Source organism: Protopterus annectens, chromosome 2.part2, assembly GCF_019279795.1.
Source record: "Protopterus annectens isolate FY-2018-M chromosome 2.part2, PAN1.0, whole genome shotgun sequence".
Classification (NCBI taxonomy): Eukaryota; Metazoa; Chordata; order Ceratodontiformes; family Protopteridae; genus Protopterus; species Protopterus annectens.
The window spans coordinates 1,109,168,037-1,109,195,599 of NC_056730.1; the positions used below are offsets into that span (position 1 = coordinate 1,109,168,037).

General features: G+C 40.3%; 1 protein-coding gene across 2 annotated transcripts in view; it reads left to right on the forward strand.

The window, feature by feature from the left end:
• The window catches only part of CBWD3 (COBW domain containing 3), a 950,215-nt gene that overhangs the window by 145,834 nt on the left and 776,818 nt on the right, over positions 1 to 27,563 (forward strand). For both annotated transcript variants that reach the window (XM_044064329.1, XM_044064328.1), the window contains one exon: positions 20,836 to 20,927. In XM_044064329.1, the coding sequence (XP_043920264.1) occupies positions 20,836 to 20,927 (92 nt within the window). The remainder of the gene's footprint in view (positions 1 to 20,835; positions 20,928 to 27,563) is intronic.

Genomic DNA, 27,563 nt, shown 5'->3' on the forward strand with positions numbered 1-27,563 from the left:
GTTGTTGCAGGTGTCTTGAGAGGTACATACCAAATGGGGCGTTGTATTCTGTAATGGGTCTAATAAGGGATGAGTACAGTGGGACAATGACCTCCTTTTTTCTGGATGAAAAGCTGTTAGCGATGAGGTGTGCCTGACTGTTGTGGTGATGTGGTTATCGAAGGTGAGACTACTGTCCACCTGTGTCCCCAAGTTCCTTATCGCACTTTCGGTGTTTAGTGTACTGCCACCTATGTGGTAATTCACGGGTACATGTTTTTTTCCAAGGGGATAACTATACATTTCTTGGCATTGAGCTTGAGCCCATGGCTCTGGCACCAAGCATCTGTTTCTGTAAGGCCCTTTTGTAGAGTATCCACATCATTTGGAGATTCAATAATGGCTCCCAGTTTGCAGTCATCTGCGAACTTTGTTAGCCAGAGTCCCTTAGTATTGGCCTGTACTTCAGAGAAGTAGATGCCAAACGAGTGGTCCCAGGACTGATCCCTGAGGTACTCCACTTGTCTGGAGCTGGATTTGGAGTCAGCTGCTTTTACATTGTGGGTTCTGTCAGTAAGCCAGTTGACACCCCATTGAGTGACGTAGGGATTAATGCCCAGCTTAGTAAGTTTATCTATGATTCCAGACTGGGGGATGGTGTCAAAGGCCTTGGCGAGGTCTAGATAGATTGTGTGGACTGCCTTACCCTCGTCCACGGCTCTGGATACTGATTCGAAGAAGTCAGTCAGGTTCAGGAGACAAGATCGGCCCTTCACGAACCCAAACTGGGTGGGGTCCAGTGTTTGAAGGTTGCCAATGTCTTTGTTTATATGTTCCATGGCCTTGCAGATCAGGCTCATCAGACTGATGGGGCAGTAGTTCCCGGGATCCAAGGTGGATCCCCCCTTGTGGAGCGGGATAACAGTAGCTGTATGCCACTCAGTGGGCACGAAGCCTGAGGGGAGGCTATGATTAAGCATGACAATTAGGTGAGGTGCCAGTTCATTTTGTAGTTCATGTAGTACACAGCTCGGGATGTCATCTGGTCCCATGGGTGCTGGTACCGGAATTTGGCAATCTTCTGGTATTGAGATGGGCCATTTAGGGGGTGAGAGGGGGGTGAAGTTGGCACTGAATCGATCTGCCAGGATATTGGCAGCAATATCCTTGGGATCAGTATATTTAATGCCATTCTGTTGTAGCTCAGAGCAGATCTGAGCATTGCCATTTAGATTCTTGACACAGTTATAGAATGCCTTGTGGTTGTCTTTGGAATCTTTGGCAATTTTATTTTCATAACTAGCTTTGGAGGATTTTATGAGGGATCTCAGCTTCTTAGTGAGGCTGGTAAGGGAGTTTTTTGCCTCCTGGGATTTTCCTCTTTTCTGCAACAGTTTCTTCCTTTTGTTGTAAAGTTTGTTTATGGCAGGGGACCACCAGATTGGCTTTATTTTTTTGGAGGAGAGCATCTTGGCTCTATTTGGAGAAGCCCATGCAGTGGGTTCAAGCATTTGTATGAGAAGCCCTCAAGCATTTGTATGAGAAGCTTTGCTTGGCTCTGCTAGTTTAATCTGGCAGACAATTTCATTGCGTCTTTTACCAGTGACTTTTGTGACAAATCCCCTCTATTTAGTCTTACAGTTAGGGAAGGCATGTAGAAATGTGAAGCTGGTTGGCAAGATGCTTCCTGCCATTGGAATAAGATTTGAGACCTCCCAAAGACCTTAGACCTCCCAAAGACCTTACATTTGAAACAAAAGGAGCCCCAAATCCTTTATTTTCTGAAAATCAAGGAGGCAACTCTTTGGCTGACACATAGGTGGCCCCTTTAACAGATGCAGACCCAGCGATCATGGAGGCCCACAGGACCAGAGGTATTGCGGGCTGTCATCTAACCAGCAGCAGACTGTTCTCTAAAGGGCTAATAGACTTGTCCCCCTCTGGGTTGTCTATCTCTCTGCTCCCCTTTGTGGATGGCCATCATGCAGGTGGTCTGGGTACAAGAGATAATATCCAGAGGCTATTACATACTGTTTTGTCAAAACTCCCTACTATCCTCTTGGCACCCTGCAGACATTCCACCTCATCAGTTAATAGCATCTGAAAAGGAGGCTTTATTCTTGCTTCAAAAGAGACCCATACAAGCGGTCCCACCACACTACACAAGGTCAGTGTACTATTTAGGCTTCTTTTTGGTACCAAAAAAGAACAAAGACCTCAGACAAATATTTGCCTTAAGTCATTTCAGCAACTTCATAAAAGCCCTGCTAAGAATAGTCACTATACAACTGATTCCGCTGTGTCTTCAGGCAAATGACTGGATGTGTTTTGTGGATCTACAGGGTGCTTAACTACACATCAGGATTGCCAAAGCACAAAGCATCCAACAGGAGATTGGTTCACTTCTGAAAAGGGGACAACTTATACTAGTTCAGAGCTCTGCCATGCAGCCTCACTGTAGGCCCCTGTGTGTGTGTGTGTGTGTGTGTGTGTGTGTGTGTGTGTGTGTGTGTGTTTGCCAAGTACATGACAGTAGTCATCTGCGACTACATAGGACCACAGTGTCTCCCTGTTTGATGGATTGGATCCTTGCAGCCACAACAGTGAAATCCTTAATAAAGTCCTTGCACTGCATCCTCCAACTTTGTCCTTGGAGATATCAATCAGTAGAGAGAAGTCATTGCTGCAGCCTATGCAAGTACTTCAGTTTACAGGCTGCCACCTGGATACAGTGCATTGCATAGTCCCCATCCCCCCGGCAGGGTTCAGCCCTACATATTTCAGCTCAGGCCTTCATTAAAACAGACCTGCCTGCTTCATTTTTTTGGGCTGTGGGCATAACCTAAGGGCACCTTGTATTCTAATGATCCAGTTTGGTTGTTATCACATGAGTGTATTACAGTGGTTACCAAGAGTTCATTAGTCTCGACTTGTCTGTCATCATTCTTCGATCATTCTGACCAACAGTTGCAAGGATCATTTGACATGGTGGATTTTGTCTTCCCCGGTATGTGAGGAGAGATCCTTTGCCTTCTCCCACCCAAGTGGTGGTGGTAGTCACTACAGATGTCTCCCTCTTGTGGTGGAAGACATGTTCATGGGAGGGTGGTCTAAAATGTTTGAGATGTCAGCGAGCAAACCTTCACATAAACATGTTAGATATGAGACCGGTTCTCCTTACATTGCAGAAGCTTCAGCAGTACTTCCCTTTGGGTGGTGTTTCCATTTACACTGAGTAAATGACAGTGGTATGGTACATCAACAAGCAAGGGGAGACCAGGTCATACCCCTTTTGTTGGAATAAAATGAAAGTGTGGCAAATTGTGATGAGCTCACAAGAGTTTTCAGGTAGTAGTGCACATTCATTGGAAATCCAGCACTTTGCAAGACAGGCTTAGCAAGACTATTCTATTGTGTTATAAGGGGTCTGAATCTAGTGGTGGTTTATGCCATTTTCAGTCATTAGGGTCATCTGTGCTGCTACTTTTGCATCCCCAGTCAACACCAAATGTCACACTTACTTTGCCTGTTCTCCTAAGACAGACAGACAGTCCACTTGAGATGCTCTGGTTGAGCAGTGGCCTTCTGGAGTTCTGCTTGCCCATGTATGCCCCAGTACCCAAGTTCATGCAGGAAGGTCTTTAGGTAGACCAGTGGCAATCCCCATTCCTCCATTCTAGCCCATCCTCCATTCTAGCCCAGGCAGATTTAGTTTCCCTTGCTGATGCCTTGCCTCACCTCAGAAACCCCTCTTAGCTCCTGGATCCTTTACTGAATCTGTCTCACCCATCTGGGAAGCCTCACCTGGATCTCCACAGCTTGAAATTAACCACTTGGTTTCTCCTTTTCCAGTAATGGATGCCAAGATATTATTGGGATCCTTTCAGCATCCTGAAAGGATTCTGCTCAGAAGGTCCTTAATAGTAAATAGAGGCATTTTGCACTTTGGGCTGCCTTCCAAAGTGTAAAACTTCTTGAGGCCTCCGTTTCAGAGGTTTTACAATTCATGTCTAGCCTGTTTGCTTCAGGTGCTAGTTTTCAACAATTAACATGCGGTTGGCCACCGTTTCAGTCTTTCTTCTTCAAGCTGATATCCATTCTCTAGTGTCACATCATTTTTGTAAGTCTTTTTGAGGGGATAGTCCTCCTTAGACCCCCCCCCCTCCAACAACCTTTCACTGTGTGGGATCTAAATGTTATTCACTAGGATCTAAGGGAACCACCCTTTGAACCATTTTCATGTGTTGCAGTAAAGTTTCTTTCTTGGAAAAACTTGTCTTCCTAGTCACCATCAGTTTCACTAGGAGAATTTCTGAATCACATGCCCTTTCTGCTACTTGGCCATACTTGATTTTTTCATAGGGACAGAATTTCCCTCCGGACTAATCCAGCCTTCATCCCTTAGGTGGCCTCTGAATCTAACCTAAGTCAAACAATCCATCTGCAACTGTTTTTCTCCAATTTTGCCAGCAAGGAATAGTATATTGTCTACATGCTTGGCAGTCACAGGTAGTTAAGATTCATATTTACATCACACCAAGTCCTTCAGGAAGGATTCCTAGTTGTTTTTCATTTGCACCCAACAGACTGGAAAAGAAGATATTTAGATCAACACTTTAGAGGTGACTCTTTGACTGATCTCCTTTGTTTTTACCACCCACAGCAAACCATTATGCAAACCAAAGGCTCATTTAATATGTTTTGCGGCTACTGCAGCCTTCTTCAAGAATTCTTCAGTTAATGACATTTGTTCTGCAGTAACTTGGTCCATGATGCATACCTTTTCTAAGCATTGCAAATTGGATTTGATATCAAGTTCTAGAGCTTCCTTTAGATCCTCTGACCTTAAGGGTATCTTGTCTTGATTCCACCCAAGAGTTTCCCATAGCTAGCATTTCTGACCCACCAGTTTGATTGGACAGGCAAAATGAACAAGATATAGTAGCTCTGAGCTTACAATAACATTGGATGCTTTCATTCCTGTTAGTATGATACAGCATCCTTTCCACCATCCTCCTCCTATTGATCTAGGTAAGGATTCTGAAAGAGTTTTACCATGTGGATAATTCTAGGTAGCAAACTAAATCGGAAGGAAGCTAGCTTAGACACAGGAGAGGTGCATTACAGGAGGTAAAAGTTAGAAGAGTGCAAAGCTGATCCACTAGCTTTGCTGGCTTTGATTCAACAAGTAGTCTAAGGACCGGTCAGTCATATCAGACGGGAAACAAAGGTTCTCATGTTGTGGTAAGTATATAACTACTGTTTTATGAAGCTGTCACTCATTTTCTTTCTTAGCATCTTCAGACTAAAGCTGTTTTAGCTCTTGCTGTCTTTCCCTTTTAAGCTGTTTCAGTTCTTGCCTATTTTCTCTCTCAAGCTGTTTCATTTTGCTGGCTACTTCAGTCTCGGTGAATCTCATTTCCATCTCAAGTCTCTCGAGTTCAGGCTGCATTTTAAGATTATTTAGGGTTGAATCGGGTAGATCTTTAGCTGTTTGCTGCACATTTACAGTCTCTGCCAGGCTGTCTACACTCATAACTCTCAGCCTCTTAGCACAAGAAATCTGGGCAATGCCAAAAGTAATGGGGGGGACAAAGGCCTAAAAATAGGGGCACATTTTAAATATTGTTCTTATAAACTTAGAAATTTGCTAGAGTCAAAGGGTTTGTGTTAGCATGCATTTTCTGAATGGTATATAAACAGAAACTCATATGACTGTCATTATTTATTTAATGATTTCAGTCCTCACTGATTTGCCAGAAAACCACAAATTTTCTGAGGAATGGACCAAAAATATCAGGCAAAAATTCTGGACATTCTGTGAAAATCTGGACAGTTGAGAGGTATGCTAAGCATCCAGTATAATGAAATTTGACTGCACAGAGAGGCTTTTGAGTCATTCTTATTCATAACAGTATGTGTTTGTGTCCTTTTGATTTATGCAATTCCGTCATACAGAGTGGAAGCTGAGAGCTCAATTTCTAAGAGATTTGTTTTTTCCACAGAAGGTTACATTCCTCCATTAAGCTAGGAAACTAGTCTCCAAGGAATATGTTTCCTCTGCTGCAGTGGCATTAGGGTTGCTCCTCTTCTGGTAGGTTACTGAATTGTCTTGATTATATTTCTCATTTACTTATGCCTTTTTCTTCTCTTCCATTAAAGGTAATTGTTTGTATTGTCAGTGTATCTGCCATCATAACCCACAGTACCTTCATGTCCAAAGGATCAGGCTGGAGGGAAACTAGTTTTGAGCAACTTTCTACCATCACTGAGAATGACGCCACAGTATAAGCAAACGATGATTGACTTAAGTAACTGTCTTAATCATTAGTGTCATTCTGAAGAAACCCACTGTGTGTCAGCCTTGAGGACAATAGACAGTCTTAACTGTTTCTTACAGATAAAGGCTTTCTTACAGATGCTGTATTCATAGACCTTATAAAGGCATTTGATCGCATTGACCACTCCCTTCTTGACAAATCTACAGAAACTGGCATCAGTTCAGATAGTTCAGCCTAGTTTAAAAGTCTTCATCACTAACGAACACTTCAAAATAAAAATAGGGTCATCCTTTTCAGATGCAGCTTCCCTAAACAAAGGAGTACAATAAAATTTCATCCCCCACCCATTATTCTCAGTCTTTATTAGCAAAGTCTCTTATGAACTTCCACTTATGTTATACGCAGATGACATTCTCATCTACATGTCTTGTTATACACAGTCACACAATCAATCCCAGCAGCAATCAGGCCCTGTATGCACTGTACCAATGGCTAATTAACCATACATTAGTATTTAACTCCTGTTACAAACATTCTGTTTGGTACACCTTAGAAGTTCCCCAGGCCCCTAACAACATACAGGTTACAGGCTTAAACAACTGCCTGCTTCAAGTATCTTGGCATTTCGCTCAAACACCTAAATTCCATTTATCGCTTCTCCAGTGTATTTTAGTCTATTTCAAAATGTGTAGCAATGAACTTGGGGGAAGGGGGTTATTATCAAATCCTGCAGAACTAATTATGAACCAAAAATTGCTACATCAGGAAAGGATAGCCACAATATGTTAATTATGGCAGAAGTTCAGTGATGATCTCTGTAATGGCTTCACCTACTCAAACCTTGAGGAGATAGTCAAGATCCTTGCAGATAGATTCAGCTCTCCAAACTTCCCAGTACAAAATATCCAACCCATACCCTGCCCCTCCAGTAATCATCTCTGGGCAGACCTCTTTCATCTAAATCCATTTCTGAAGGTTCCCTCCTTTTAAATGTTGTCCCTTCAGACTTTCTTCCCTCTTTTGCTTCCTCAGGCTTACACAGTGTCTTTGGATCTCAAGGATGCTTATCTCCATATCCCAATTCATCCCCTTTTCAGGAAGGTTTTACATTTCTCTGCTTCCTGGCATTTTCAGTTCTCTGCTTTGCCCTTTGGCCTTTCTGATGCCCTAAGGGTATTTACCAAATGCCTTACTCCTGTGATTGTTTTTTGCAGGCTAAGGGGGATCCAAGTCTTTCCATACTTGGACGACCTCCTGATGCTCTTCGTGTTTCACTGCTGCAGTCATCACATTTGGGTTATTTGCTTTCAGTAGCCCTCAGTTGGCCTGATAACAAAGTCTTGGGTCCTGCGTCGGTTGCTGTCCCTTCTTCTGTGATGTCAGGTCGTCAGGGGTATAAAACATGCAGCCGACGCCATTACATCAGTCTTTCTTGCCGTGCGGTGCCTGAAACAGAAGCAGTTCGCAAGTGCCGGTCGGCCGACTTCTGAAATTTTCGTTTTCGAGTTTCAGAACCGAAGTCTTCAACTAAAAGCTAAGTACCCCATTGGGGAAACTTTTTCTTGCTCTAAATCGATGTCAGTAAAGGTAAATAATTGCATTTCTTTTGGAAGGCAAATACTTCATAAAGATTATCATTCGTAATGTATTCCTTGCCTAGGCCCTGACCACGACGTACCTCGCTGTCGGTTTTGTGCCTTATTTAAACCTCGAACTATCCGTCGTAGGTATATTTTCGCTTCTAAATATTTTGGTGCTCGGTTCAATTATCCCGATATGTCTTTGGTAAGCCGTCCGACTACCGACATTCTGAAAAAACGCAAAGATAAAGACAGAGACAGGCCGCTTAGGTCCAAAGCTGCCGACGATGCTTCTCCTAAGCCAGTCGCCAGTTCGCCGGTACTCAGTGAGTCGCTTTCGCAGCCCCTGATGCCCACTACTTCAGATTCACAGGCCTCTACTGAGACCCATTCGGAGTCTGGTATGCTGCAAAATGCTTCAACTGTGGAGCCTGTGGATGTCTCTGCCTTGGATGGGTCCGGAGACGCTGTGCAGGCACCAGCTTCTGAGGGTGTATTCAGGCCTACTGACTTGCATATTAAACCAACACCATCATCTTCAAAGGTTAAAACTCGAACCATGCCTAGAAAACTTGATGCCCAGACTGCATGGTCAGGCCTCTGTGCCTCAAAAACAAATAAGAATGGCTGAAGATCTTATTACTTTAATCAAGGGAAGCCAACCTTCCCCCTCTAAGAGACCTAGGACTGAGTTTGCTTTTTATACTTCTGACCAGGATTCTGAAATTTCTGTTTCCTCTGACGAACAGGATTTACCCTTATCTACCTATGAGGATTCTGATGCGAGGACTCTTATTTCCTCTGCCCCCCCCCCAGAGGATTTCTCTTTTGGTGAAACCTTGCATACTCTCAGGGAGCATTTTCATTGGGAAAGTCAGGATTTTTCTGATTCTAAAAAGAGGCTTAGGGATTTCTTACTCCTGCCTCAGCACAGGCCTTTAGCTATCCCCCCTCTACTGGATATTGTTGATGATGCCTTTTCGGAATCTAGTTTGGCCCCTGATTTTTTACCTCCTGCTCCCAGAAAACTTGATAGATATTACAGAGTTCCTAACTCTCACAAGTTCCTTTTAAAAAATCCTACTGCGGATCCTGAGACCATTTCACAGGGACCCAAGGTCATTAAAGTTACTATTGCCAAAAATCCTACCTCCTCTGATAGAGACTCCAGGGTGCTGGATAGATGGGGAAAGAAGGTATACACTTCTGCAACTTTGGCCATTAGGGCCTTAAACTGCCAGTTTTATATGTTAAAGTATTAGCAGCATATTATTGCATTGCTTAAACAGAAAATAATGTTGATTCCTGATTGTGCTGAAAATAAGGATTTACAGGATTTAATGCATTCTGTTGAAAAAGTTGGAAAACATACTTTGCAATGTGGTTTTGATTCACTAGAGGCATCTTGCAGGGCTGCTGTAACTGGGTCTGTACTTAGAAGGCATGCTTGGCTTAAGGAGCAATCTTTGCCAGATCATGTTAAAACTAAATTACTGGATGCTTCCTTAAATCAGGACCACCTGTTTGGCAACAAGGCAGAAGTTCTTAAAAAGATGGAGGAAAAAGCTAAATCTATGCAAACTGTTAAAGATTTTTTACAAGTACAACCTCCAAGATTTAGTAGGCATTGGCCTTCTAAGAACTGGTCCTTTCCTGCCTCTTCCAGACCTTCTCAGTCCAAACCCAGATGCAGCAGAGCACCCAGGCTTCAGTCCCAGGGTACGCACAGGACTAAGTAGTGGGGGGCCTCCACTTCCAAATCAGGGAGTAGTAAAACTCCCCCCTATGGTAAACTGTCTCAATGACTTCCTTTTAAAATTTCCAAGCACTTCTCAACTGACTGCCCCTTTGGGGGGAAAGATTGCTCTGCATGCAAAGAACTGGGAACTCATTACCCAGGACAAATGGGTTTTAAATATAGTATCCCAAGGATACAGATTTCACTTCCACACGTTACCAAACCCAAGCAGGTGGCCAGATCTACCCCAAATCAATGGGCGAAGGCCCAAAAGCAAGTACTCTCTCCCTTAAGCATAGGGGGCTATTCAGTTGGTACCTGAATAGGAAAAGGGACAATGTTTCTGCTCAAGGCTTTTCCTGGTACCCAGAAAAGATAACTCATGGCGTCCTATCCTGGACCTGTCTACTCTAAACACCTTTTTGGTGATTCCAAAATTCAAGATGCTGATTTGTCACCAGTTGCTTCCTATGCTAGGCAAAGATGCCCGGTTGGCAACACTAGATTTAAAGGAAGCATACCCGCACATCCCAATCAGGGAATCTTGCAGAAGATACCTACGCTTTAAAGCAGGCTACACACACTATCAGTTCTCTGCACTGCCCTTTGGCTTATCTACTGCACCTAGGGTATTCACAAAGTGCCTAACTCCATTTGTTGCATTTTGCAGGCAAAGAAATATTCAAATATACCCATACCTGGACGATTGTCTAATTCAGGCAGAAAGCCAGGACATACATTTGAATCATCTGGCCTTTGTACAAAGGGTGCTAATTTGTCTGGGTTACACCATAACCAAAAAGAAATCACACCTGGTAAATTATTCCGCTACTTTGCATAATCCCTAAAATTTTGAAAGATATCTTGCTAGGATATTCATCTCAGTATAAACAATTTGAATTATGACAGTCTTCCTCCGTGATATATCTAATGGGAGATGCATGTTCTTACTACTGCTGGGAAAAATGTAGTTCAAATCGGCACTTATATTACATATATTTATTCTTTTTTTTTTTTAAACAAATTTATTGTTTTAACATATAAGAGAAATATCATAACAATTTTATACAAATAATTAAAAATAGGTATTATTATAATATTCAACAAAACAACTAAAGTATTTACAAAGACATCCACTACAATCAGATCAATTAATTAAACTAAAATACTGTGCTATTGAAATTAGAATTTTTTTAACAAATTTTGTAAATTATCCCATACAATAAAATGTGATGTTTTTCTAGTTGTTCTCATTCTAATTGTGCTTATTTCCATATGACACATTATATTCATAACATTTTAAATTCATTGAACGAAGGAGGTGTATCTGAAATCCAATTTCTAGTTATTATTTTCCTAGCCACTGCTAGGATAGACCATAACAAGGGAAGCTTAATCTTTTAACACATTGAGGTACAGGTGTGTTGAATAATATAAGAGACTTAGAAATAATGAAATTATCTGTAAAAGAGCCTGCAAAAATTCATTAATTGACTTCCAGTATTCTTTCAACTTCATACAGTCATAAAACATATGAGCCCAGTCAGCATTAATTTCTACATTACATCTCTTACATAGATTATCTTTATTATTAATTTTATTCATCATCAAAGGTGTATAAAAGATCTATGTAAAATTTCCATGTATAAAGTCTCCAGACAATGGAAGATGTAGTTCTATAAGCAGATTCCAATATATATTGTTTATCTTGTTGAGTTGGTGGGTCCCCATTAATAGAGGTGAAATAATTCCAGTATGAATCTACATTGTAAAAGTTTCTTGTCTGATAATTTTATGTATATATGAAAGTTTACCTTTATCAGAAACTTTATGCTGTAAATTTATTATCAAGTAATCAATCAGTTTTGGAATAGATTCTTTAACTGTTATAGACATTAGATCTATTCTATCAATGAGATGTTGTCTAAAGATCTGAACCTCTAACCAGCAAGTTTCTCTTAGATCAAATTCTTGTTTTAAGAAATCTAGATTTTTAACTTTATTATCAGATATCAGCTGATACCAGTACTTTAGATTATTATCTATAGCTAAATGAGCTCCTTCAGAAGTAGATGACATAAGCATACCCTGAGTATAAATTATAGGGAATACAATAAAATTCCATTCCCTATACTTAGGGTGCATGAATATAAAGTTACGATAACTAATAATAATATTTAATGGGTAACAGACCATATGTTTAGGTGCAATAGGTGAAGTACAAAATTCCTTTAGCAACCACAACATGGAGTTATTTATAATCATATTTTTATGCGTACATATATTTATTCTGTTGACACCAAGTGCTATATGTAAACAAACAAGTAAAACAAAAAGGTTCCATCATTGCTGACAACTAAGTGTGGACCATACAATACTTTCTACATTAACGCAATTCCCTATATAAAATAGCTTATAAAGAAATGGAATGAATAAATCTGTAAAATGGCAATATTATAACAACAGCGAAAAACGGAATTGTAATGAAACATAGAAGTACAAGCGCTATTGTGTGTCCTTACATAACAGAACTTTTTCTGCATGTTCATTTTCTGAAGAAAGAACATGTTGCAAGTAACTTATTATAAGAGTGTACCACGCACTTTTTAATTTATGCTTTACTCATTAGTAATTGGACACAATCTGAGTAGATAATCCTATTACAAACTTCAGAAACCTTCAACATCATTGGACACCAATAACTTTTGGAATAGCGGAAATAAGGCTTTGGCTGGTCAAATTGTTCCGCTACTTTGCATAAGTCACAAAATTTTGAAAAACATCTTTCCAGGATACTCACCTCAGTATATTGAATGATTTGAATTATGAAAATCTTCTTCCGTGACATACTCAATGGAAGATGTATGTTATATGGAAGCCATATGTTATTTTTATTGTTGAAAGGTTTATTTTATTTGTTGAAAGTTATATTTACGCTATAGCCTATTTGGCAGAAATGAAATTCCTACATGTTGCGATCTTTTACGATTTGTGACTAACTGTAATTGCAACTTTTACTGGCCATTACAAGGATATCAGATAATATAGGATGTTTGACATTTGCCCTGATTTGACATCTAGTCTATCTATGAGGAGTATGAAATCATGTTCAGTCTGTCCCAAGGAAGCTGTTTCTATGAAGAGCCTTGGGAAGACTCTTCTAATGCAGGACAAAGAAGGATGTGACCTGAATTTGAATTTATATATTTAAATTTTGTGAAACAAAGCAATTGCTAAGATTCATACACTGTATATACAAAAGAAAGAGGGAGGCATTATACTAATAAATATGTGCACACATGACTATGGTTGGTTGAAATGGACTGTTGCGGAATTTCATTGGCCATCTTTCTCAGTCAATTTCCATATTAAGTAAGAAACACACCCACGATCAGCTTATGGGTGTGCAATAATACGAAACCCTTATTGGTGTTGAACGTCTAAAACAAGATGGGAAAACAAGATAACTCATTGGATAACCAGAAATGCACAAGTTAGCATTGGCTGATTAAGTATAAAAAAAAATTTTTTTTTATAAAAGTAAAGGATGTCCCGTTCCTTATTACGATCTGATGAAGATTATTTCGGAAGCACTTATTGTCTGTGAGTATCAAGGGACTTTTTATTTTCTTTTTTCTTTTAAACAGAAGTTATTAAATTTATTTAAAAACGGATATCTGACGTTTTTTGTGGACAAGATTACCAGTTACATTTATTCAGCTATTGGATACTCAGCATTAGCCTTGGTGTTTCATCTGTCGCAGTTTGTGTTTTTGTTTTTGATTCGGCAGTTTCACCACAGCAGTTGGAAGATTTACTACACAAGGATACAGATTTCACTTCCACACGTTACCAAACCCAAGCGGGTGGCCAGATCTACCCCCAAATCAGTGGGCGAAGGCCCAAAAGCAAGTACTCTCTCCCTTAAGCATAGGGGGCTGTTCAGTTGGTACCTGAATAGGAAAAGGGACAAGGTTTCTACTCAAGACTTTTCCTGGTACCCAGAAAAGACAACTCATGGTGTCCTATCCTGGACCTGTCTACTCTAAACACCTTTTTGGTGATTCCAAAATTCAAGATGCTGATTCTTCACCAGTTGCTTCCTATGCTAGGCAAAGATGCCTGGTTGACAAAACTAGATTTAAAGAAAGCATACCCGCACATCCCAGTCAGGGAATCTTGCAGAAGATACCTATGCTTCAATGCAGGCTACACACACTACCATAAACAAAAAGAAATCACACCTGCTACCCTGTCAACAAATTATATTCCTGGGAGCAAGCTTAAATACAACTTCCCAGATGGCTTTTCTCATGCCAAAGAAACAAATTCATTTGATAACCTACTTCAGACAAGTGGCTACAAAAACCCTGCTGTTTGCAAGGCAAATACTGCAAGCCTTAGGGTTCATGGACTCCTGCATCCTTCTAATTCCATATGCAAGACTGCATATGAGGAAACTACAATGGTATCTAAAAAGCCTATGGTGTCAACATTCTCAGGATCTAAAAGCAATGATTCCTATCATACCTTGCCTACACCTAGAGTTCCTTTGGTGGGCAGAGGACTATCATTCACAGTACCCCCTACCGCCCAAACCCTAACAACAGACGCATCAGACTATGCATGCGGGACTCACCTGGCAGGGAAGTGCATTCCGGGCAAATGGAACCCAAGTCAAATGCACCTGCATATCAATCAAAAAGAAATGTTTGCTGTACAGAATGCTGTGACAGCCTTCAAGGACCACATTCTTCCAGGACAATTAATGGTAAAGACGGACAACACCACTGTTATGTGGTATATAAACAAGCAAGGGGGTACCCATTCTTACCCCCTCTGCAGACTAGCCATGGCATTGTGGAACACAGTCTTGAGCTACCAAGTGCATCTACAAGCTCAATTCCTGCCAGGAAAACTAAATATACTGGCAGATGGACTAAGCAGAAACCTCATGGACCCACATGACTGGAAACTGGAACCAAGGATTTTCAACATGTTGACAAACAAATGGGGGAGCCCATATATAGAACTGTTTGCCTTCCCCCAGAACTATCAATTGGGCAAATTTTGCACAAGGTCTCTCCACAAACAAGCTTGGAAAGTGGATGCTCTGTCCTTCAGCTGGAAAAAAATATCAATTTATGCCTCTCTGCCTCTGCTCTCCAAAGTACTACTAAAGATCGAACAGGACAAACCAAGGACGATTTTGATTGCACCAGACTGGCCACACCAACACTGGTACCCCTTCTTGCGCATTGTGTCACTGTTGGCCCCATGGCACCTACCTCAGACTCCTACCCTGTTGTCTCAGCAGGAGAACCAGATTCTGCACCTTCAGCTTCAAACACTGAACCTAGCAGCCTGGCTAATTACATAGTCTCTCCTTTACCATCCCTCAGTATACCAGTGATGGATATCATTTTAGAGGCAAGGAGGCCTAGTACTAGAAAATCTTATGCTGAAAAATGGAAAAGATTCTGTGCCTGGAACCAGTCTCAAGGGATGAGCACAACAGCACCCAATTTACCTCAGATTTTACAATACTTAACTGAGATGCTTCACAGGAGCCTGTCTTTTTCCTCCATCAAAATTCACGCCTCAGCCAGTTAAGCTCATTATAACACAGAACCTCCCCTCTTCTCTCATCCACTGCTCAAGCAGTTCCTCAGAGGGGCCAAAAATTTAAGACCACCCAAGAGAGCTCCAACTCCAGCGTGGGACCATAACTTTTGTATTGGAGAAACTCACTCTTCCTCCTTTCGAGCCAGCTGCTACTGCAGATTTAAAATTCCTTTCTTGGAAAACAGCTTTCCTTTTAGCAATCACTTCAGCTGGAAGGGTATCTGAATTACAGGCCCTTATGGCAGTGGAGCCTTTCATCATCTTTCATGCGGACAGGGTGTCCCTCAGAACCAATCCCTCCTTCATGCCCAAGGTGGTATCCAGTGTAGCTCTTAATCAGTCCATTAATTTGCCAACCTTCTTTCCTAATCCACAGAACAAAGGGGAACGTATACTGCACGTTGTATGTGCACAGACAACTTAGATTCTACTTCAACAGAACTAAACCTCAAAGGAAATCTGAACAACTGCTGGTGGCATTTGCTGCAGGAACAGAGGGGAAGGCTATTTCAAAGAAAGCCATTTCTAAGTGGATAGGCCATTGCATTTATTTCTGCTATAAGCACCACGAAAAACCTATTCCACGGGGGATCAGACCCCAGTCAACCAGGGCTGGATCTACCTCTACAGCCTTTCTCAGAGGCATTCCTAACAGGGACATCCTAGAAGCTGTTTCATGGAGTTCTGTACATACTTTCACCAAGCATTACCTGCCAATTTTCTCTAAATCCAGAGCTGGCTTTGCCACTGCAGTTTTGCAGGGCCTTATAGCTGGTCCTAATGCTATCTAAATTCCACCTCCCATCCTTAGCTTTGGGAATCTACCCAAATGTGATGACTGTAACAGTGAAACACGAAGCACTTAGTACAGTTGTGTACACTTACCATAAATGTAGATGTTCAAGTGTATTCACTGTTGCAGTCCTGGTTACCCTCCCTCCAGCCCCCTGACTTCTTTTGGCTATACCTCTACTCTCCTTTACTATAGTTAAAAGCTTTTTGGTGTATTTGCTTTTTTGTTGGAGGTATAACCTTGTATATTTATATATGTAATTGCTTCAATCCTTTCTGACTACTACTCAGGATCATGTTTTTCTTGGTTGCAGGATCCTGACTATTCCTTTGCTGGCATCCCTGCCTCCTCCAATGGCCCTAACTCTCATTTCCTTTTTCCAGTCCCTTCTTCCTCTGACCTCTATAACAGCATGAGAATTTCTGAGGGCTCTGAGGTTCATGGCGTCCACTATTCCTATGCTCCCTTTTGCAAAACTGCACACGAGAAATCTTCAGTTATTGCTTTTTTTTTTTTTGAAAATTTCTTTATTTGAATGTTATAATATGTACAATAATAGCAACATCATAAAAAGATGAATGAAAACACAATATACAATATTATAACAACAAAAATATAAAACATTTTTAACAAATAACTATGTACAAATGTGCCGTTTGCCCAAAAGTGAAGAAATATTATTAATATTAAGATAAGATATGATCAAATAGTATACCCCAAAATTCAATAAAGTGAGAGTGGAGCTTTTGGCTGTAGATTAAATATTTGTGAGCTAGTAAGTACTTAATAACTAGGTGTATAAATCCATTCCATGAGAGTGAGGATCAATCTTTACAGTTGAGTGAAATTTAAAACTTTATTAAGAGTAAAGAGTGATATTAACATACGCGTCTGTAATTTTGATAACCTGGGAGGAGGAGGAATGTGTAATAGGGCACATTTCCAAGATAGGGTTGTCTTCTCATATCCCATTTTTTCCAGTTTTACTCTTAATGAATACCAAAGTTTGTTGGAGCATTTACAGCTCCAAAAATAGGAATGAGATCTGCCTTATGGTTGTCACAATATGGGCAGAGATCGGAGGTTGTGGGATATATTTTGTTTAATATAGTTGGAGTAAGGTAAACATTTTTTATTAACATAAGTTGGATATAATTAATTTTTTTTAAAGGGGATATAAAGGGGATAAGTTTTGAGGTTAGCTGAATAGCTTGGGAAATTTGGTTAGTTGAAATTGATGGTCTAGGTCCTTCCAATACTTCAAGAAGATTACCTCTTTTTGAGTATTAATTGAGAGAATACGTTTATACGAATTAGAGATCATTTTTCTTTTTAGTGAAAGCAAGTTCCATATGTTTTTACAAGTTTTTATGACATAAGAGGTTAAAGTAGGATCCTCTAAGATGTTATGATATAGATCTTTAATTTGTCTTAGAATTATTGTATAGCATTTGGGAAGATCCATTTGTAGTCTCATTTCAGTAATGGATTTATTTTTGAAAGGGAAAAAGTCAGACGGTTTTCTCTTTAAGAAGGGGGTATTTATCTAGGTTAATCATTTTGTTGTTCATTTTAAGATTTGGGTTAAGATGGATTGGTTGTTCAGTGGTTTCTAAAGTCAGTTTGGCTTCAGCATTCTCACCCCCTTGATTTCTAAGTTCCTCTTCTCCATTGTCTCAAGTAGGAACTTCACTGGTGGATTCAGCAGTTGACTCTCAATCTAGGGCTCCCTTTTCATCGACGTTTTGCTTCTCAGGAGCTCTTCACAAATGCCACAGATGTGGGATGGGGAGCAGCTTTTGGTTCCCTAAAGGTGCAGGGAGTCTGGTCGCTTCTTCAACAGAAAGGCCACATCATTGTCAAGGAGATGAGAGCCCTTCTGCTGGCTCTTTAGGCCTTTCATCCTCTTCTGTACTCCAAACATCTCAAAGTGTTTACAGACATTACCACAGTGATTGGGGTATGTCAACAAATGAGGGACAAGGTCTTATCTTCTTTGTAGGGTAGCACTCCTAGTGTGGGAGCTAGCTATCCAATTCCAAGTGACTGTTCAGGCAGGGACATTCCTTCAGGTCACAACATTGTGGCAGACACTCTGAGCAGGTTCATTACTCAAGCCCATGAATGGATGCTTCACAGGGATGTGTTTCTGGACATTGTCCACCAGTGGGGTATTCCTCAAATGGATCTTTTTGCCTCCCCTCTGAACAGACAACTTTCTCTGTTTTGTGCCAGAATCCTAGGTCCTCTGGTATGGAAGGTGTATGCCCTCTCTTTTTCTTGGAAGAGGATGATTCTGTATGCTTTCCCTCCCCTTCCCCTCATTCCAAAAGTCCTGTTAAAAATACATCAGGATGCTCCCATAATCTTGTTGGTGACTCTCATTTGGTCGAGACAGCATTTGTTCCCTCTTCTGCATTTATCCAGTGGCAGTCATCCCAAGTTACCTCAAAGGGTAGACCTACCTACACAAGGCAAAGGATCACGCATCCATCCCCACCTTTCCATTATTTAGCCGGCATTGCGGGTGATAGGATTTTGATTCCACAGACAACTTTTTTTTTCTGAGGACATGCTTAGGATCCTACAGGAGGCCAGGAAACCCACTACTAGAAAATCCTCCTTATTCAAATGGAAAATGTTTTCTATTTGGTGTCTTTCTGATAACCTGGATCCATTTTCTGTGGATGTTCCTTTGGCTCTTTCTTATCTGTGTGAATTGCTCAATGCTGGGTTGGCTTATTTTTTGGTTAAAGCCCACTTGCTAGCTATTTCTGCTTGTTTGCTTTTATTACCTTCTTTAGCTTTTAGATTTGAGGCTAAACAATTCCTTAAAGGCATCCTTCATCTTCGGCGTCCCAGGAAGCCGGTTCCTTCTCCCTGGGGTCTTAATTTTATTTTAGAAGAAATTGATAGTCTATTTTGATTCTACAACCTCTGTTTCTTTGCAGCATTGCTCTTGGAAGACTGCGCTTTTGTTGCCCCTTACTTCTGACAGACAATTGTCTGAGCTTTAAGCCCTTATGACTTGTCCTTCTTTTTTGGTGTTTCATAAGGAGAGGGTGTCCCTTCGTATTAATCCTTCTTTTATGCCCAAGGTGGTTAATGAGTTGTCCACTTTTTCCTTTCTCCGCAATCTGTCAGTGAGAATGTGCTGCACACATTAGATGTGCGTAGACAACTCCGATTTTGTGTGATAAAACTAAGGCTTTTCATAAATCTGTTCAGCTATTTGTTTCCTTTCATCCTAGGTTCTTAGCATTGGCTGTGTCCAAGCAAACTATTTCTTCTTTGATTTCCAAAGTCATTTCTTTTTGTTGGTCCTTTCATGGTAAGAGCCTTCCTCCTAATGTTAAGGCTCATTCTACTAGAACTGTGGCTTCTGTTGTTTTTTTTTCAAGGGTTTGGATACTAACTGTATTCTTGAGGCAGCTGCCTGAACTTCTGTGCATACATTTAACAAGCAGTACAAGTTGGATGGAATTTCCAGAGCTAGAGCTGGTTTTGCTAGGGCCATCCTTCATGGCTTCCTAGAGAGCTCTGCAGGCCCTTCCTCCTCCCTCTCTGCTTCCTGAGCTTTGGCGCTCTCCACAGTGTGATGAATACTGCAGCAGTGATGAGAAAGGCATAGAGCAGTTGTGTAAAATCGTACCATAATGGTAGATATCCATCTTTTCACTGTTGCAGTATTCACTCTCTCCCTTCATCCCCTGGTCCATTTCTGTTCTGGCTGTACTGATAAACTTTTCTTTTCCTTTTTGTTCCTACTGTAGATCTCAGGTCTGAGGATGGTACATCCAGATGTCACTTTCATGCCATATGCTACACAAAGAGCATATGGGTGATGTACGGCGCACCTTAATGGAACCTAAAAGCTTTGGTATATTGGCTAGATGTCAGGCCGCCCTTGGCAGGAGATCCCTAGTGTAATGACTACTGCAACAGTGAAGAGAGAGACATCAACCATTATAGCAAATTTTACAGAACTGTACTATCCATAGGCCCTATACAGTTTGTTTGTTTTTTTTTTTGGAAAAGGCACATCATGATTATTAAACCATGCTGATATCTGTGAAAGAGTCACAGCAATAATACATGAGGGTAACTTTGTTCATACAGCTTACCTCAACTTAGTGGGCTTTTGACAACATATACCACTTGAGCATCATTGACAAACTGGTCAAACTCAATATGAATCCCTCTGTTAACCCTTTGGATTATCAACTGGTTCATTAATAGACACCATTTTTTACAGATAAATAATATACTGACTTCAGGGAACTTTTTTTTTTAGTTTACCACCAGGCTGTTTGGCATCTGCTTCTGTGAAGTCAGATTCTTGAAATAAAGTTTTGAGGTGACCAGGTTTGCAGACATTTGCAAGCAGAGTGACCAGCAACTCCTGAAAACACTTGGATCTGCCAAGAGGGCCTAATTTGAAAAAAAAAACTGTGGAGTCAAGATCATGGTACAGAGCTGAACACCACTAAAGATAGCATTGATAGTCTGGGAAATAGGAAGTCTCCCTCACCTACCACATTAATGACACCACTCTTGAGAGACATAGGCACCTTCGTAGAGAATTAACTCTCTTAATCCTCATGTATTCACTATCATTAAGGCAGTCTGTCTTGCCCAACTAAGTATTAAGGCTATCTCCTGTAGGTTGAAATAGGTCATTATTCCTTTCTGTTAGTAATGGAATGAATAAGGTTCTAAGGTGGGCTGAGTGTAGAACCTTTTAGGTTTGTGAAATTAGTTGCATAATATGTCTGGCTTGTATAAAAGCAAAATTCCATTCTTACTTTGTTATATGTTGTGTTTTTGTTTCTTTAATAGGGATAATGGCTTAAAGGCTATTGAAAACCTTATGGCGAAGAAGGGAAAGTTTGACTACATTCTTTTAGAAACTACTGGTCTTGCTGATCCAGGTAATAAGAGAAAGGTAACTTCTTCCTCTGCTTTCTTAAATGCTAGTATTGCGTAAAATTTTAATTATGAAGTTATTTTTTGTGTTTAATGTGCAAGGCAGTAATTAAAAATAAGGCACATTGATTCTCTACACAGATTGTTATTAAACTGTGTCCCTCTTCAGTATTTTAAGTGCAGCTTTAGACTTTTACAGAGTTCAGGCTCCCTTTTGGAAGTGCACTACTCAGTACTGTAAGTCCTGACATTTCAGAAATTAAACTGCAGTTCCTGGAAATAACAGTAAATTGCAAACCTTAACTGCTACATCTTTAAATCACTTTTGTAAAGGGAGAGCACCCACTGACATGGGGGGTTGTGTCCCCTGCACCCTTGCTGCTTATATATACTATCTGTGAGTTCACTGTACCTCACAGAAGGGGAAATAATCTTTCAAGATACAGCACTTTTTGAGTTAGTATGTAACCTCAAATCATACTTCAGTTTTCACTGTTTTAAAAGTCTTAATTCCTTCTTCTTGGACTTTCACCAGGCACCCTTGTTGTGTTTCTTTACTTATCAGACTAATGTAGGGTATCTTTACCATCTCTGTCTTGTGTATTCTTCAGTCATGTTTCCAGCCTTGTGCTGTCTTTTGTGGTAAGACTGATTGCCTTAGTAAGGACAGTACCAGATTATTTCCATTCCACATTCTCTTAGATGATGCAGTAGCAGAACGTGTTAATGTACAGCTTTCTCTTATACTTTTCAATTGCTGAAATGAACATCCCATCACAGCCAAGTGCTGCTTACTTGAGAGATATGTGCAAGTCTGCTTTTGACCCTAGCTTGTTTCTCTTAGGAAGCTCAGGCCAGCTGTGTTCATTCAGCTTTGGTGATTTACACACTTGCTTCATGCTGTAGTCTTCAATATCACAATTGGCACTTATTCTGAACTGACCTCATGAAAGCAGACAATGAATTTTTTTGTTTCATTGTTGGATCTTTCATGTGTATGTACTGCCCGAACCTTGAACTTTGACTTCCATGCTTTACCACTTGCGTTATTTCTTTACTTTAGGGAATCTTATTTATAAGAATAATTTTTTGCTTGTGATACTTCCAAGATGTTTACATTTAGAAGTACCACGCAGCAGACGCCTTGCATTTGCAATCTACTTGGCACCAGGGGCAGTGGTGACAACTGTGGGTGCCAGTATAGCTCAGTTTTTATGGTATCATTTTTTATTGAAAACTTTAATTGTATAATAAAAAAAATGTCCCATTCAGTGAACAGTGTAATAAGCTAATTAAGTAATTATACTATAGCAATAACCCATGCCTGGGTGTGGGAAATGCTGGATTTACCCACATTTGGTGTGGTTTAGTCACAAGTGCGAAACCCGAGTGGCCAAACAAAGCCAACCATGGGTAAATCCAGCATTACCCACACCCAGAAGTGGGTTATTGCTATTATACTATGACATTATTTAAGAAAATAAATAATTACTTTTCTTAAATAATGGCATTGTATAATGCCTCCTTGCTGTCCTTCTGCAGCTGTCTGGTATCCGCGGCAGTTCTGATGTACTGCGCATGCCTACGCAGTACATCAGAGCTGTGGCCAAATGCAACGGAGAAAGCAAGATCTCTGTTGCTTTTTACTGTTTTGCTATGTTAAATGGGTTTAACATAGCGAGACAGCTTTAAAATAAGCAACGGAGATGTCCGTTGCTTATTTTAAAGCTGTCTCGCTTTGTTAAACCCATTGAACACAACGAAACAGTAAAGCAATGGAGATCTTGCTTTCTCCGTGCTTTTAAACCTGTCTCGCTATGTTAAATGGGTTTAACATGGCGAGACAGCTTTAAAATAAGCAACGGAGATCTCCGTTGCTTATTTTAAAGCTGTCTCCTATGTTAAACCCATTTAACATAGAGAGACAGGTTTAAAAAGCAACGGAGAAAGCAAGATCTCATTTGCTTTTACACTGTGTCGCTATGTTAAAGGAGTTTAACATAGCGAGACAGCTTTAAAAAAGCAACGGAGATCTCCGTTGCTTTTTAAACCTGTGTCGCTATGTTAAACTCTTTTAACATAGCGAGACAGTGTTTTAAAAGAGACTTGTACTAATGGAAAAAGTCCAGGCGACCGGACCTTTTTACATTAGTATAAGTCGATTTACAACGTGCACGCTGGCCAATCAGCATGCACGTTTTGGAATATTAATGGGGGGGTCATGGTATAATAAGCTATTAAAAATGTATGAAAATCAAACCAAGAAAGTGAGGTTGTGCGTCATTTTTTGTCTCAGTTCATTTCCTTTCATGCAGTAACAGGCAGTGGCTACCCTGTCCTTGACCTTTTGCTGTGTGAGGCAGAAACTAATATCACTTGCTCAAAACAGCTGGTGTTTTTGCTTACCCATCATATTGTAATGCTGAAGAGAGATGATGCTGTGATTTTCACAGATAGTTTTAACAGGACACCGGGTAAATCTATGGGCACTGTGTACTGGCCCAGTAATCAAGGAGTCTCAATCCTCACCACTAGCACCATTGAGGGGGATACACATTGGGAAGGATAACAAGTACACACACAGTGAAGTACAGTTTCCCTTAAGAGCACACAGAGATCAGTCAGTCTGGGGCTGGTTTCTCCCTTTCTCTCCAGATCCCCAATAAGACTCCCCACTGGCACAGCTATAGGGTTCAGATCTCAGACGAGTAGTGAAGCCAAAACCTCCAGTACCCTTGCTGTCCAGCCAGTGCTTCTTGTCCCTGCCCAAGTAGCTGACACACGCACACTTTGAGATTTGGTTTATATACAAACACACAGACACTCCTGGGGAAGGCTGGCACAGGTTCTCCAGCTATGCCCCTTCTGCCAGGCTATAAGGTAGTAATCACTGCTACCAACTACACTTATCAGCTACTAATAAGGCCCTTCCCAAAGAGTGATCAATTTCACTGTGCAATATTACTGTTATCCAAATAGTAAGTATAACCCAGGGCTAAGAGTACTCTGGAGTGGCTTATTATAGTATCACTAAATGCATGTAAGTACTAGAGCTTAAATTATCTCGACACAGAACAGCCACAGTTGAAAGGTTTAAAAATATTTAATAATAAATAATAAAAACACAAGACAATACTTATTACTTCAACACAATGACATTACGGAGTTCAGAAATCACAAGGAAATGCTTTAAACCAATACTGTAGGATAGTCTGACATAAATATAGAAGACAGCTAGACTAATCTGGCTATTTCTATCCATCTCTAAGAGAAATCACTGTTCTAAGTAAATATGTTAGAGCAAAGGCAGAGTGCTGGTGAGTTGATGTGTTAAGGTTCAGACAAAATCCAAAATGCCCCATCTTTCTCTCTGGGAAAGTCTTAAATTGATAACACATTACTGCTGAGTCATTTCAGATTACATCATTCGTAACGGTTTTGATTTAGTTTTCCCAGGCTAACAGAAACTCAGAATTTACATTTCTTTTTATAATCTGCACCTGCAGGAAGCCACAGCAATAAAAGACATTTTGTATGTAAAATCTAGTAATTAACTCTTGTACTAAGACAGTAGAAAGATTTCCTTAGTCCAGATATCATGTCTCCGAGCTTGAGATCAGTCAATCATAAAATGCTTTACTTTGTCAGCTTTCTTCCAGCAGGGTGCACTGTGGTTATATTTTTGAAGTTCAGTACAACATATAGTTTTATCCTAACATATAATCCTGTAGATTACATTAATATTTACGACAGAATTATTTACAAAATTCTATCTAGCTAAGCTGGCAGTCTTCACAGTATGCAGTGCCCATACAAATGATGCACGTTAATTATCATTTGTTGCTTATAATGGTGATTGTTGGTGGGAAGAGGGGGCCAAAAAAGCATCAAATTCTTCTGACAGGAAGCAACATACTAGCATTGGCAAAGAGTGAGGTATACACAAGATGGTAATTTTAAGGATGGGAGGTGAGGAGGCATATGTGTAAACAATGAAATTAACATCTGTTAGACAATGAGAGAAACAGTTTGAAATGCACTTTGGTGCTCGTTATTTCTTTTAGGTGGTCATAACAAAATATGAGAGGTGTGCACCTTCAGAAAATAGTTAGTTAGCTTTTGGGGTAGGAGTGGGAAAGCATGTGTGATATCCAGTGGAAGTACCTTTAATTGAAATTGTTTAGAGCTGTATGATTGCTGATGTGGCTTTTTAGATAAGGGATGTGCACATGTATGAGCAAACTGAAGTGCACTGCTGTGGGCATTACTTGCTTCATTTGATCACCCTCGAACATCAGAGGGGTACACAGTCTGAGAGTAGTTATTTAGAGTTTGGAAAACAGGCTGTGTCTGAGGAGAAGGCATACTACATTTATGTAATCACTGCTTAACAGTTGCCGGAGGAGCTTATCAGAGAGGGGGTTTGCATGTGTCTCAGAACTATAAATCCAGTATATTACTGTGGCCATTATGTTTTCAGTTGATCACAGTCAAGTATCATGGTAGCACCCAGAAAGTGAGTTTCTTTTGGTGGGGAGGCAGGCTGTGTGTTAAGGCAAAGGACATTGCATTTATTTTATCACACTTAAAACTGGTCATCACTGTGGCTTATCAATGTGGAAGCAGTATGTATACCTGAAAGCAACACTTTGAAATAATATAGTAAAGATTGGAGATGTAAATGGAAATGTTTTAAACCTGGAGAAATGAATGCAGTCTGTGTATTAATGTGACTGATTATTGTCATCTAGTCACAACTATAAGCAGTCATTGGGCTTGTCGTGTGTGTACTTGTTTTAGGATTTATCAGCGTTTTTTCCCAGCAGTTTGTGTGACTTTATATTCAGAGAAGGTGTCCCAACAAAATGGGAATTTTCTGTTGAAACAGTACAAAAGACGCTGAAACATTTATGAGAACAGTGAAGACAGAATCCATGTTTAGGTTTTCAGTTTGTTTAAGTATTCTAGTTTCACAACATCCTTTTTGCAGATTTCTTTAGATTTAATTCATAAAAACCCATGTAATGTAGACATAGAACACTGCCAGAGTAAAAAACCACCAAGAACCAGAAGAAAACACAGCTGTAACCTCAAGTATCAGCACAGATTTAATAAATTAAGATCTTTTATAAATAAAAACAAAGACCCCTCATTTACGATCATGTTATTAAACACAATAAATGATTAGATACAATTATGTTTGTCCTTCAAAGTAGAAGAAATTGAAGTTGCCTCATTCAGCCCTGGTGTTTTGTTGGCCTTCATTTGCTAATATAATTCCTTTTTAAAAAGAAAAATCCCTAATACAGCAGCTGTAAGCCTACCTGACTTTCTACTGTAGCTACAAGACAAATTCTTCCCACTTATCCACAGGCTTTATAAACCCACCAGAACTGAATAATCCACTGAACTCAAACATCTGTTAACTCTTAAGGGACGAAGCATGGCAAAAATGGAATCTGAACCGCACCTCCATTATAGTCTTGCGTAACCTAGCCAAGAAGTTCATCAGAAGGCACAAAACAAATTTCCAAACAAAGAAACAAATTACCCTCTTACATTCCCCAAAACACTTTTGGAAAGAGGTTACCCTACGTATAGGAAGAAAACCTCCTCATGATACCCTGTCTTCAAACACCATTCAATGTGGTACAGCAGAACTTTCTCCAGAGAATTTTTCTTTTGAATTTAGCAATCTACTGTCAATAAACTGCACACCTCCAATAGGTCAGGCATTGCCTACCCTGCCATCATTCATCACCCTCTTCCACTTGAAATATGCACGTCCCAAAGAAGTGTGTATTCTACTTGAAAATATTTCTGTTTACACCCCCTCTTGGATCTGACAGCCTAAACCCCCTGGTTCATATATCACTACAGACAGCATCTATGTCTTTGTCTCATCCATGTATGTAAGTTATATTTCACTACCCTAATTAAACCCCTTCCAAAACAAACCAACCCAAAAGATACTTCTCACTTCCATCCAGTATCCATCCTCCCAATCGTGAGGAAACATCTTGAAAGTTAGCCTACACCCAACTCTCCCTCTATATCCAGCAGTACCACCTGTTGTCCTCCAAACAACATGGATTCTGGCCTGGACAAAGGACTATGACAGCACTTTGGTCCCTAACTGATGGCATCCTTCTAAACTTGGATAGTGGCCTCCTTACATGTGCCCTATTTATAGACCTGACAAAGGCATTTGACCTCATTGACTTCTGTCTTCTCCAAAACAAACTGATTGAAATTGGTGTCAGTTTGGGCTGCACTCCCTAGTTTAAAAGTTTCCTCAGTGACAGACCCTTCAGAGTTAAAATAGGATCCTGTATCAGAGGGAGCCATTCTTGACCCCTTCTCTTCTCCATATTCATTAACAAATTTCCGTGTGACTCCCCCATCTCCCATTTGTCCTCTGTGCTGATGACATGGTCATTAATCTTTCAGGTCACTCTTGTACCAACATTCACTGCCTACTGCAGTCAGACATACGTGAACTTTGCCAATAGCACATAAACGATAAAACTACTTCTCAATCACACCAAGAACAAAACCATGCTTTTTGGAATTCCAAAGACAATTCACCAAGCACCTGACTCTTTATCTGTCTTTGACCTACACAACAATGCCATGTAGAC